The sequence below is a fragment of the Pogona vitticeps genome, chromosome 3, assembly GCF_051106095.1.
Source record: "Pogona vitticeps strain Pit_001003342236 chromosome 3, PviZW2.1, whole genome shotgun sequence".
In the NCBI taxonomy this organism is placed as follows: domain Eukaryota; kingdom Metazoa; phylum Chordata; class Lepidosauria; order Squamata; family Agamidae; genus Pogona; species Pogona vitticeps.
Window position 1 is genome coordinate 199,062,354 of NC_135785.1, and position 14,096 is coordinate 199,076,449.

The 14,096-nt window shown below is 41.3% G+C and overlaps 1 protein-coding gene across 5 annotated transcripts in view; it reads right to left on the reverse strand.

Annotated features, from left to right (window-relative positions):
• The window catches only part of PDE9A (phosphodiesterase 9A), a 99,243-nt gene that overhangs the window by 7,368 nt on the left and 77,779 nt on the right, over positions 1-14,096 (reverse strand). For 4 of the 5 annotated variants that reach the window (XM_020783937.3, XM_020783941.3, XM_020783940.3 and 1 more), the window contains 7 exons: positions 13,819-13,923; positions 11,855-11,937; positions 9,030-9,186; positions 8,659-8,772; positions 7,146-7,250; positions 2,502-2,630; positions 1,462-1,560 (listed from right to left, as the gene is read on the reverse strand). In XM_020783937.3, the coding sequence (XP_020639596.3) occupies positions 1,462-1,560; positions 2,502-2,630; positions 7,146-7,250; positions 8,659-8,772; positions 9,030-9,186; positions 11,855-11,937; positions 13,819-13,923 (792 nt within the window). Of the gene's footprint in view, positions 1-1,461; positions 1,561-2,501; positions 2,631-7,145; positions 7,251-8,658; positions 8,773-9,029; positions 9,187-11,850; positions 11,938-13,818; positions 13,924-14,096 lie in introns of all 5 variants that reach the window. The other variant, XM_020783938.3, reaches the window with a different exon arrangement.

The following is a 14,096-nucleotide window of genomic DNA, read 5'->3' on the forward strand; positions in this document are numbered from 1 at the left end:
CTTGTAGGGAAGAAAGGCCTGTTCTCTCTCCTCCACCCATTTGCTTGGTTTCTGTGCTGGCTGCAGAGGAAGGGAGCTGTTCCTCTTCCGTCGTCACAGAAACACAAGGCTGTTCCTCTACTCTCTTTCTCTACTACCCCATGTATTCACCCAAATGGAAATGCCATTACACTTGTTTGCATGGACTGCCTTATTGTGTACAGTGACCAGGTGGGTAGTTAAAATAGAAGGTTAAGTTTTATATGACTCAGATGTAAATCCACTCCCCTTTTTTCTAATGCATTCAAAAACAAAACTAGCTATACACTCTACTTAGCAGCAAGGCCATTGCACTAGATCAGTCGTGTGGAGACTTTGGCTCTCTAAATGTAGCTTACAACTCCCACGACCCTTTACCACTGATAATAATGCCTGGGGATGATGGGAATTTAGGCCAAAGTCTCCCCAGCATGATCGTTCCAAAATCTTCTTTGCACTTATAATTTACGGCTGCATTTTTATGCATGTCTATTTGGAAATAAATCCCACAGAACACACTACAACTTATATTTGAATAAAAACATGCCTGCAGCCTCATTGGTCATCAGAGAATCTCAGGTTTTTAATAAGCTTTCTTGGCTTTATGTTACTTCAGCCTGAAACTTACAATGAAGCATCAACAGCCACTTATAATGGTTTTTAATCTACAGGGAGGGGTGGTGAGCATATTCCTCTAAGGTTTCTCTTCTTTCTTATTTCACAGCATGAAACACAGTTCTCAGGAACCATAATTTATCATTTAATATATCCCCAAGGGTGAAAAGGCCAGAGACCTTGTTGACATTAACTACGGTTTCCCACACATGTCAGTACACAGCAACAAAAATAATTCTTTTGGCATATCTTGGTGTGATTAAATTACATCATTTATGTCCAAATATCAGACATCCACATTTTTCTCAGTAGCAATCCAGAGCCTGGAAAACAGGGTTTTCTTGTTTACAGAAAACTCATTTACACTACAGCTTATACAAACTATAATTTAAAAAAAGCAACATTTTCCATCTCTGGGGTCAGTGTGCATGTACGCGTGTGTGGCTCCTGCTGCTACAAGTAGCAGTGGCAGCAGCAACAATAGCAACAATGTGACAGCCTGGCCACCATTTTCAAATTTCTCACAATGCCCCAAATTCAGCACTGTTTCAGGGGATTTTGAGGAGTGGGTGGGATGGTAGCTACCATAGCACAATTTGAGGGAAATTTTGCAGTGTCTTTTTTCTTGGGTGTTTTTTTGTGTGTGCATGTGTGGAGAGGTAACAAGATAAATCTAAATCAAAACATTTCTCAGAAAACTTTTTCCTGACATTCTGAGAAATTTTGGCTCAGTTCGTGAAGTGCAAGGCAACCTGGAAGGCCCCACAGAAGACCATGACAGATTTCATGAAAACCAGACAAGGAGATGCAGAAAGGAAGCCATCTTACCTCTTTTATCATAGCATCCTCTATTTGCTTCAGCTCCTCATAGCGGTCCCTGGATTCCCAAAGCGGTTGGAGCATGACTTCTTCAACTTCTGGAAAAAGCTAAAATAATGCAAGAAAGATCAATAGAACTTCATCAAAAAGCTATCTGTCAATAATTTGAAAATTCATTATGGTGGGAGCTTTTTGGAGTGTATGGGGGTGTGTTCACTAAACTAAGAAAGAGTATTTGTGCCCAAAATTCTAGCTGACATTTTGGAATGCTAGTAACTTATTAAGGCTGCTGCTTTCAGGTGCCAAAAAACTGCTTGAATTTTATTCAGTCAATTAAACAATATCAATGCCTGTGTTAAGTTCAGCCATGGTTCTGGAAGAAAAAAAACATTTTGGGGGCTAAAACCAACTGGTAGCCCCAGCTAGAGTAGACCCATTGGTCAAAAGCCTTTTCATTCCTTCTGCTCAAGTAATGGTCCCTTGAATGAGCAGCTGGATGGTTTCCAAACTTTCGTATGGTGGTATTATTGGATGCCTCCTTGCCCAAGCTCAGAAACTGTCCATCACTTGTGCAACTGAATGTCGGAGAAGCAGAAGGAAGGTATAAGATTCTGCTCGGTAAATCAATAGGATTTACAATAGTGTTGGGTTCGTTTGTTCGTTTAGTCGTTTAGTCATGTCCGACTCTTCGTGACCCCATGGACCAGAGCACGCCAGGCCCTACTATCTTCCACTGCCTCCTGGAGTTGGGTCAGATTCATGTTGGTTGCTTCGGTGTTGGGTTACCAAGCCTTATTTATTTCACAGGTTGATCTAGCTGTGTTTACTGATTATTGCATGGACCATCTTAGAGCAGGTATTCACTCCTGTTTGCAGAATAAGATGGGTAGTGTGTGCCATCTCCATTTTATAATTTCTTATGCTAAGAATAATTAATTTTTTTAAAAAAATATGTGCTGTCCAGTCAGTGGCAGGCAACTTTCTGTTTGATCAAAAGGTGTGATCAAGGTGTCATCATATCAGGGCCCAAGTAACTGATCTAACATTACCTTTGTTACAATCTGAAACATGGGAATAAGAACAAATTTCAGGAAGCCGATTTGTGCTGTAGGTTTGGTCACTTTGTCTCGGTCCATAAAAGGTGCCACTGGAAGGCCTTCAGACTTTTCCCGATCACTCTAGGAAAGATACAATGGTGTGTCACAACATTTTAAATGAGTTAGTTAATTAATTCATGAGTTCTATAGTTCTATTTATTATCAAATATACATAATGTATTTATTATAATTTTTATAAACTACTCTTTGGCCTAAAACAATGCCTACAAGATGGTGCTCTCTCTCTCTCTCTCTCTCTCTCTCTCACACACACACACACACACACACACACACACACACACACACACACACAGAGAGAGAGAGAGAGAGAGAGAGAGAGAGAGAATATATATAAAGGAATTATAAACAATGAAACCCATTAACCTAACACTAAAACTTCAAAATGAATCCCACATTAAAAACAGTTAAAAGTGATGGCATAACACATGTTATACTCCAAAGACCACAAAGTACAGGCAAGGATTTTGGCAGTGCAACATAATTTTGCTCTAGCAATAACAAGGAACGCTAAATTTTGTAGCCCACATTGTACAAGTTTGCCTGTTTTATGCAATCTGCTTCAGCTAACAACAGAACAGGAGAGCTCAGTTTTTCTCTTCCAAAATATGCCTGTCTGCTTCAGAATCACAACGGAATGATTTCTAGATCCTGCCTTTTCCTGAGCTTCACTGTCATTTTTCTGAAATTAAATGCTGCACCTTCTCTTTCTGCTTATTAATCTTAAATCCAAAAATTACCTTGACCCCCTCATGATCTACCTTCATACAGTATCCTCACATTCTCCAGTTGTTATTTGCCATCTAGTTGGAACCGATTTACAGGGATCCTAACAGGGTTTTCAAGGTTAAGTGAGATATTCCACATCCCCAGTGAGTTTTCATGGCAAGCTTTCACAGGTTTTCATGAACCCAGGCCTCCTGAGTCCTAGGTCCATCACACTGGCTATCTACCCTGCCCTGGGTCACCTCCTATTTCTTCCACTTTCCATAAAAAAAAAAAAAAAGCCCCAGCTTCCTTTTGGGAAAATGTGGCATTGTCAAAAGAAAACATTTCCTGGACAGGTGTTATTCTTTAGCAGCTGACTTGCAGCAGCACAAAACTCACAGGGTGACCCTGGCCTAGTGACATTTTCTCATCCTAACCTACCTCACAGGGGTGTTTGTCAAGATAAAAGATGGGAGGGAAGAGCCAGGGACACCAATGGGAACTCCTCTTAGGAGGGGAGGGGAGATATAATTGCAGCTAACAAATAAATAATAATAATAAAAATGGCTGCCAACACATGCAGCCCCTTTCTAGCCCTTGACCATTTACAAGCAAATCCAACTCCCTTGGCTTCTTGCACTATTTTTGTTGTTGTTTAGTCATTTAGTCGTGTCCGACTCTTCGTGACCCCATGGACCAGAGCATGCCAGGCCCTCCTGTCTTCCACTGCCTCCTGGAGTTGGGTCAAATTCATGTTGGTTGCTTCAATGACACTGTCCAACCATCTCATCCTCTGTCGTCCCCTTCTCCTCTTGCTTTCACACTTTCCCAACATCAGCATCTTTTCCAGGGAGTCTTCTCTTCTCATGAGATGGCCAAAGTACTGGAGCCTCAGCTTCAGGATCTGTCCTTCTAGTGAGCACTCAGGGTTGATTTCCTTTAAAATGGATAGGTTTGTTCTCCTTGCAGTCCAGGGGACTCTCAAAAGCCTCCTCCAGCACCACAATTCAAAAGCATCAATTATTCGGCAGTCAGCTTTCTTTATGGTCCAGCTCTCACTTCCGTACATCACTACAGGGAAAACCACAGCTTTGACTATTCGGACTTTTGTTGGCAAGTGATGTCTCTGCTTTTTAAGATGCTATCGAGGTTTGTCATCCCTTTCCTCCCAAGAAGCAGGTGTCTTTTAATTTCGGGGCTGCTGTCACCATCTGCAGTGATCATGGAGCCCAAGAAAGTGAAATCTGTTATTGCCTCCATATCTTCCCCTATTTCTTCTATTCCTCAAAAACATTTTTGAGGGGCTCTTTCCTAGGCTAGAACCATTGCATTGGGGGACGGAGGGTGGGGGGAAGAAGGTTGTTAACTCTTTCCTCTCATGCTGTTTCCCCACTTGAAATCTCTTTCCCACTCTCTCTGCTATTTGTCCCAGATAGTGCTATTTATTGGCAAAAGTATCTTGCTGGGCAAAGAGCAGCTGATAGGCAGTGGAGGGTGAGTGTGTAAGCTTTTAGCAGGAGATTGATGCTGACTTTCCTTCATTTCAGGGACCAGTTCCAGATCAGTGCCTTAGTTTAAAGAAAACTGGCCAATTAAAGCAAGCTCCCTGCACCCCTAGTGAGAATGATATCATACATAGTTTGGCCCCAAGAAACAGGACTGTGGAAAATAAATGAATGACAGGCCACCCCAGCACTTTCTCACGGGCTGCTTCTTTTGACTTGTTTGCAAATGCATTTAGCTGACACTTTTGAAAAAGCGCATATTGTTGTTGGTCAATGTGATTTTTTTCCAATACTGGGAACAGATTTCATTAAGAAACAACATAACTTTTGTTTTGATGCTTCCTATCACGAGCAGGCTTTTACTTGGTGAAGACCCAACTGTCTGTCACAGCTTCTGTACACATCCTTTTGTTAGCATATGGGCTGGCCAGATGGCTGTGAATTTTGATTCCTTTTCTTGCTTCCTACAACCATTTCCAAAGGAAATCCAGTCAAAAATGAAAGTAGAGTATACTAAGGTGCCTTTTTCAATATTATCCCCTTTTTATTTTTGAAATGACTGGGGAGCTCCCCTTTATTTCCCCCCCCTTCTCTCTGTTTCTCTCCTAGTGGTGATGAGCTTAGACACGAACATTGCAAAGTCTGTTCACACAGACAAAACTGTCCCACTTAAGGCTGATTGTTTTGCCAACTTTTTTTGCAATCACAAACTTCTCCCTTTTTGGTTTTCAAAACTTATTGATTTAATGAATGACTTCTTTTCTATTTTCATGCTGGTTTCTCCCAGCATAGGGACCCAGGGTGGCTCCCAAATGATTTGCATGGTGGGATGGATAGCTCAGTGGTTTAGGCAGAGACTGGGAGTTCGATTCTCTGCAGCGCCTCCTTGAGAGGAGCTGGACTTGACAATTTGATACTGGATCCTACTCAAACTAGGTTTTAGGTATAGCCATCAAAAGAGAAGTACAGGCTTTAGAGAGATTAGACCCAGAACATTTGCACAAAGTTTAGCGAAATCAAGGAACGTTCACAGATAATATAGAATTTCATTGTAACTTTTACGCTTTGCCCATCCACCTTTAATCTGGCAGATGGCCCAACATTGGAATGCAGGCAGGAGGAAACCAATGATGATAGCTGGAAAAATCACAGCATGGGAGCCGGAGAATGAAGGCCATATATCAGGGCCCAGGAAAGAAACACATAAACATACCAAAAGATAAGGGAAACAGATACTCTTTCCCCCCCAAAAAATTTAGGTGCATCCTGGGCATGGGTCAAGGGAAGATGGAGCACACAATATGCATATTATAGGTAACCAATAGATTAATATAACTGGCATCACTACCCAATAGGTGACTGGATCCAAACTTTGGGTACAAATGACCAATAGAATTTTAGTACTTTATGGTTCTTTGTATCATTATAAAACATATGTACACTGTATTTTCGGAGTCTTCTCTGCTTTTAAGAGAAGTCCCAGCTGACCTTTTTCTCTTTGCTATTCAATAAAATTGGGCCTTTGGTTCAGCTGGCTGTGTCTGTGCCCGATTCCTTGTTGGAAAATTTAGAACCCAGGTTTGGCCGGTAACAATCCATATGGTCCCTTCCAGCTTTGCAGATCTGTTGTTTGTTGTTGTTTTGTTGTTAAAAACACCAGGCACAGTTCATCAAAATTATAAAAAAACATTGACTGGTGTTTTATAACATACAGGCTTTAGCCAAAAACCTAAGATGTTTCGATTGCCATTATTTTGGCAACTATTTTGTTAGTTCCTCCAGTTCTTTATTTTAAACTCTGGCATCCCTTGGAATTGCAATGTCAATGATCTGGGCATTTCTTTATTCTATTACTATTATGTCTGGTAGTAATACTGTACTTAAGTTGTTGTTGGTGTTGGCAAAACAGCCTTTTTGAAGAATGCAAGCAGTAATTCATAAACAAATTTATTCCTAGTTTATAATTTGCTTTTGTTACAATTTATAGCCAGTGTTGTGTCATGGTTGAAGTGCTGACCTGGGGAGACTGGCTGCAGATCTGGACTCAGCCATGAAACTGACTGGATGATCACAGTCTGGTTAACACTATCTCAGCCTGTCTCGTGGTAATGTTGTGAGGACATGCTGGGGAGGAAAAGAGCTATGACAGCCTTGAATTCACAGGAGGAAAGGTGGGTTATAAATATAAATAAACAATAAATCAGCATTATTTTTATTTCCAGCAATTGTCCAGAAGATTTTTTTTTTTTGGCGCACTGAGAAAGTCATTTCATTTTGGTGGATCCCAAGCATGATCTCTAGACATCTTTTAGTGGTTCTTTTGAAACATGAGTTATGACAGCAGTACATTTTGATTTAATCTTACCTGCATAAAATATTCCTCTAGTAAACAATCTACCCATGGCTCTGCCACTTCCAGTGGGCGAACTTCATTGGAGATATCACAGCATTTGATCAGTACCATCTTCAACTGAATGGAGAGAAGCATTAGACAACATGGTAAGAGATGTCTTATACTCGTTGGAAATAACAAATAGCGGTTAGGGGTTGAAACAGGAGTTTAAACCCACCCCCCCATAGGGAATCTTAGGAGACATCCTGGAGTATACATAGTTGATGAGGCTGTGTGCATTGCCCTCCCAACCCCGGAATAAAACGCGAGACACTGATATGGGTTAAAAATATGGGCCACACTTTATTAATATATATCAATATTCCAAACTTTTCATTCACAAGGAGGGGCCTGCCGTAGTGCGGAAACAGTCCAATGGTGTGAGTATCTAAATACTCCTAGGCCAATGAAAGGGCGAGTCCCTGGCCCCAGGCTCCAGCGACCTTAAGGATAGCAGGAACCTGGCTGGCCGCTAACAAACACCCCCAGACCTTGATCCCCCTTTATTTGAGGGTTGTCAGTCTGGAAGTGGCCCAGCGCATCTTCCCGCCACAGGCACTGTAATCGCACGATCCGCAGTGCCAGGCGGTAGGATGTACTGTTGGCTTACTTGAAATTACTGCAGGACCCACCGTAAATGCCTATTTTTTCCGCACTACCTGCCAGTGTGACCGGAGCTAATTCCACCGACTTGCCACAAACCTCTTCTAGTGTGGGATAGGCAAAACCTCCCCCATCCACAAGCCAATCAGGATGAGGGCCAAAATTCCTATCCGGCCCCGTAACGGCAACCAGAATAACTCACACTAGAATTGGGGAGGGCGGGTGGGTGCCCGAAAAGAAGAGGGCGTTTCCGGAGGGGAAGGCCCTTTAAATACCTGGGCTTTCCCCTCCCACCTGGGGATCATGTGAGGCCCGTCTCGCGATATCCCGGGTGGAAGGCAAAGCCAGCTTCGCTGCTCAAGGTCCAGGGACCCTCCAGCGGCTGGATCATTGCTGCTTGTGCATCCTTCATCAAGCCATACAATCCCAGACTGCCATCAGAAGGTGGGACTTGTAAACGATGCAGAGCATTTGGTCATTAGAAAATCCTATAAGAGTTGCTGGGAATTGGAACTGACTCGATGGCAGATTAAGAAGAAGGGGGGAGGGAGAGGAGTATCAGATCTATAGTGCTTATCTGTATCTTGTACTAGGCATTGTCTCCTCTGTTTTACTGTAGGATGTTAGCAACAAATGTAGTAATGATTCACTTCAGGATCAGTTAAAATGAAATAAAGTGAGATCTCTGCAATTGATCTCAGTGGAATGAAGCTTGCACTCAGTTGTACTTAATACCTTTCAAAAAGAGGCAGGCCTCACACTTGAATGTATTCCACAATTTCCAGTGACTGCTAAAGAGAATGAAAGGGTTTAAGAAGACCACCCCTATCCTGCAGCTTCTTCGCATGAGGTTTGAATTGGGAAAACAAAGACATTTTCTTACCCGGGTCACATGTTCCTCATTTGCATAGTCAAAGCTGTCCAATATTTCTTTGAAAGAGTCCAAGATTTCAGCATGCCTTGCCATGTCTGTTGCCAGGATTAATGTAATTATCCCCTATGCAAAATAAACATTGTAAGACACCAATTCTTTTTAAAAATAAAAACACTGCTACTTCACTAGCGCCATCCATTCCTCTTACAACATGTTCACAATCCCCCACAACTAGCTAGGATTGATAGAAGGGACCATGCAAAACCTCTGGAGATATACCTTCTCCTTCCTAAAATCAAGAAATCTATATTCAGTTACAGTTCTATGTTGGCACATAGTGTGCACAGAAGTGAACTTTGTGACTGCCATCTAATACATACCTGCCTTATCCGTTTGAATTGTTCTTTATCAACATTGGAGAAAATGTTGCACTCTGGTTGGGCAAGGATCTGGAAAGCCACTGCACAATGATGGTTCTCTAGCGGGGAAATGTCATTGTAGCGCACAGCAAGCTCTGTACGTGCATTGATCTGATACCTAATGTGAAGGAAAGACATAAAAAGAAATGCAGCAGTGGTTCTAAAGGGTTGTGCTGATCTCTGTTGTGATGGCAATCCAATTTTCTAGGGGGCAGAGATTGGCTGTTATACTTCACAAATAACTAAGCTGCCTGCCAACATATTACTTGGGGAATAACAAGAATATAATAATGATATTTTGCAATACATAGTGGCTGAAATCCTGTCGCTTAGCTTAGGAAGTCACAACTAGACTTCCATTTGAATCAATGGAATTTATAGAGGAGTTGACTCACCAAATCCACATTGTTTCAATCCAGTATGACTTACTATGCTAAGAAACAACATTTCAACCTACTGGTAACATCATTTTTTATTTTCATGTAATGAGTAACATTTACTTACTATTTTATGGGAACTATTTTTTTAAAAAAGAAATCAGTTGTAGGGCATTGTTTAAAACTTTTAGCCATTTCTTTACTTTTCGTAACTATTTCCCCCATAAAAAAATTAGGAGTGTCAAGTAACACAATGAATTATAAAAATTTCCCCTCTTAACCTTTACCAACTACTGTTGTCATTCCCACTGTCAAAAGTTATGGGGCTGGAGGTGTAATATATTTCAAAAAATAGTTTAAAATGTAACTTTTTAAGCTCTGAGCAGTAAATGTCTTGGTATGAAATTCCCCTCCCAACTCCATGTTAAATTTCCTTTAAAAAAGAAGAAGAGAGACAAAAATCACAGATCCATTTCATTTACTTGTTTATTGTTTACAGGTCTCATGGTGTATATCTCTTAGAGGTTTTCTCATTCTTCATGTTAATTTCTTCCCATAAAATATAAATAATATATTATTTACAGTATGTTGCTCTAGAGATAATACAGAAAAAAGAAAGAAACTCAAGTCTGCTGGCCAGCTATAGCAGACATTCTGCTCAAAAGCTGTCTGACCCATATTTTCTTTTAAAATGAAACATATTTTTTAAAGTGAGTGAGTGAAGAGAGAGAAATGAAAAAAAAAAGACTGCTATTTTCTAAAGTAAATTATGCAAAATTCCAAGGAATAGCAGGGATGTCCTAAGCAGCCAATGTTTTTCACCAGCTAAGGCTGTCAAAAGGATGTATAGCAAACAGAGGTTGGGCGCTCTCCACTTCCTAATTCTTACCATCTGGTATACTTCCTTTGTGGCCTCAGATGGCTGGATTCTTATGCAAATGGCACCTTGCCCCATCTTCCCCATTTCAGCCCTGATGCTAAGCCAACAGACAGGAGAACTAAAAAGTTTACCTCACATTTTCAGACACTTTCAGTCATTTCCTCTGGGTTATGTTAACATTTCTGCACTCTCTTTTTTTCAGAGCTTCAGTACCTCTTTGCATTTCAGTACTCCTCTACACCAGTTTAAATACCAATTTGTTTCCATGTACAACATTTCCCCATATATCCTTGCCTGCACTTTTGGTCTGCTACTGCAAACTAACTCTTCCCCTTGTATAAGGAGCTTGCTTCTATCTGTCAAGAGTCCTTATTCTGTGTATTCACGAAGGCTTTCATGGCCGGGATCTAATGGTTGTTGTGGGTTTTTCAGGCTCTTTGGCCGTGTTCTGAAGGTTGTTCTTCCTAACGTTTCGCCAGTCTCTGTGGCCGGCATCTTCAGAGGACAGCACTCTGGTGTAGTTGGCTTGGGAGTGCCAAAATAGCACTCCGAAGCCAACTACACCAGAGCACAGAGTGCTGGCGAAACGTTAGGAGGAATAACTTTCAGAACACGGCCAAAGAGCCTGAAAAACCCACAACAACCATTAGTCCTTATTCTCCGATCTTAGAGACACTTCATTCATCCCAGAATACCAGCTATTTACTACCTGAGGGAAGTAGTTTTGGGTCACTTCTCACAAAGTTCACACAAATAAGTAATTATGACTTCTCAGCAGCATACACACAATGAAATAAATCTGCATAACCCAGTGCATACAATATGAAAAGTAGAATGTATCTACTTTAATTTATTTGCATTGGGGTTGAAGTATATGGCTGACTTCACAGACAGCCATCTACATGAAGGGCAGAATCTGTTTGGAGGGTTGCCCAGTCCACATCTAGTTTAAAGTATACGAAGAAGAAAGGGCAGAGACCTAAAAGTGCCCTTCAGCAGTCCACACCTGAAGAAACAGAGAAGCACACATCACACCTGGTCACACTCTTTTGTACTATGTTGAGAAGCGCTGCATTTCTGTTTAAGTTGCAGCAGTATTAAATTACAGCAGTACTGTATTTAAAATGTTCATCTCTCCATCTATCTCTCCATCTATCTATGCACATCTTTCTCTTCTATTTTGATGATACATTTTGTTCATTTGGCAATGTAAGTAATTTGTACTAAGTATGAAGCGATCACCCCAGAAATGTTTAACTGCTGTCAAGACCCACCAATTTCAGTAGAATTAAATTTGCAATCCAGTGGACGTTTATTTGGGAGCAAGCCCTAATGAGGACTGGGAAATATTTCTATCCTGCCCTTCTCCTTAAAAGGGAACCGAGGCAACTTTTGAGTAAACATGCATACTCATGCACTCTTCGACGTGATTAATGTGAGGGATTTTGGATTCTGTTCACAATGACGGTTTGCAGCTTTCCAGATAAACACTGCATTTCCTAACCATCTTCTCTAAAAAGGATACATACGTGTTGTTATATCCTGGGTGATCCAGATCATGACACACTGATGCAGTCATTAGCACTAAAATATCCATTTGGGAAAGCTTTACCTAAACAGGAAATTAAACAAAAAACAGCCATATAATTTTATTATAACTCTTGTAATACAGATGTTTAATGGCTACATTTATTGCAGGCAAGACTGAAGATTCCTTTTCAGTAGCAAATTATTCAGCTCTGTCTCTGATGTATAATTAACAACAGCGATGGAAAAGGGAGGTTTGGTATCCTAAGACACTAGATAGGCCTTATTTAAAGGCAAAGACTTCTCAGCTTGTAAGACATTAAGTTAGGTTTTGTATTAAGGAAGAAAACTAATTCATTTGACCAGCATTTCATGACCTGGTTAATCCATGGCATGCTGCTGCCTAAGCCATATCCATTCTCTAGGCAGAAACCAACTCCACTTGGCAATTCAGCCCATTCCAGCACTGACAATGTAGCAGCATCGTCCACAATAACATAAAGTAGCAGATGGTAGAAGGCAGGCAATGAAATTAAAAAGTTGAAGGGAGTAGTTGGAAGGGGACACACATTGCTGTTCTCCAACTCCTGGACTTCCTACTGACTGCCATAAGCCTCAAAACAGCTCCCTCACTTTGTCTAATGGTAGAACAGGCTATGTTTCATTTTCTTTCGGGACCCAAAAGGCAAATGGGAAGAAGTGCAACTTGGGGTTTAATAGGGCTGTCTGTTGTTTTCTTAAGCAACAATCCTGGCCTGACCAAGGAATTCCAGCCCAGTGGTCCATTTGGCCAAAGGGTGCATTTCCTGGTCAAACTATGAGCTCCACCTACCAGAGCAAACAACCCTGCTATTTCTTGCATAAGCAAGGCCAGTTTCTTCGGATGATGTGCAGTGGAGAATTATGGAGGAAGACCATTCTGAGCAAGCTGTTCAGGACTGGATCGTCATTGGCCTGGCATCAGTCTGGCTGTACAAGGAAGGAGGATGCAGAGGACAAATGCCCTGCCTTTCCCCCATCAGCTTTGGCAATAGCCGAAGTGCCTCCTTTCCCTTCTGCCCTTACGCTACATCTAACTGCACAATATGATAGAATGTGCAAGAGGAACGTTGTGGCACGTTGTGTCCCCATTACAACTGGCTGGAAGAAAAAGCCAGCACATTTTCATCCACATGCTCTCCTCTGTGGGACAAACTAGAAATATATATAAAATACATCCCCGCTTTTGTGTAACTTTTGTTTTTGTTTTCAATAGATCTGCAAAGAGGCCCTTGATTCACATGGACACGGCAGCTGTTGCTGATCCTGGTATCAGCGGTTGGGAGAATTAAGCTTTTCCTCCTTGCTGATGATGGGTTTTCTCTTGAAAGGGCCACTGCAATGGGCACACTGGCCATTTGGGGCTGGGATGTATTTTCATTGGGAAAAATGACACCAGGAAGGTTAATTCCACCTCTTCCATGCCATACTTCCAATCCAGATGGGGGCCCCCTCAGAGTTACTTTTTAAAACCCATTTAAAGCTGCACACTTCATATATGGAATGATGCGATTATGTATGAAATGAATCATCACTTTTGGCCCTCTGTTTCAAACCTGACAAGAGTACCATTAAAGGTGTCAAAGCATCCAGACAAAATCATGCCTGCTACTTCTCATGGCTTATTTCTAGATGACATGATCGGTAGCTCCTGAACCTGCCAAGGTTGTTGCTCAACTTTTAGTTCTCTTTGATTCCCTCTCAAATGTAAGCAAACTGACTTCTGGAGTAGTTTTTCTTGGCGTAACTTCATTAATGAAGGAAGACATGCTCCACATTATGTCTTTCGGTACTAAATTTATTTACCACTGTGCTGGAAAGAATGTTACTGCGGACCAGATGCCATGGATTTCATGATGCTTATGAATGCAGGCCCCCTCCTTCTCTATATGCAATGAGCTATTAAAGTAGCCAAGGGAAGACACACCTGAAGACTGCAGAGTGAGATCATGCTGTACATCATCTGGGTAACACAGAAGCAATGTCGAAAATTATGGAATGGATTGTTTCTGTAATTGTCATGAATGCACAGCTATAAAAACAAAGAAGGAGAAATTGATAAGGAAACCAAGGATTTGGCACTAAATCCTAATAGCCATGAGTTTGAGGTCCTACAGCCTGAACCACAGAGAAAAGATGGATGACAAACTTTTTCTCACATAGGTGTTTGCCTATTATTTATGCTTCCTTTTATTTATGCTGCCA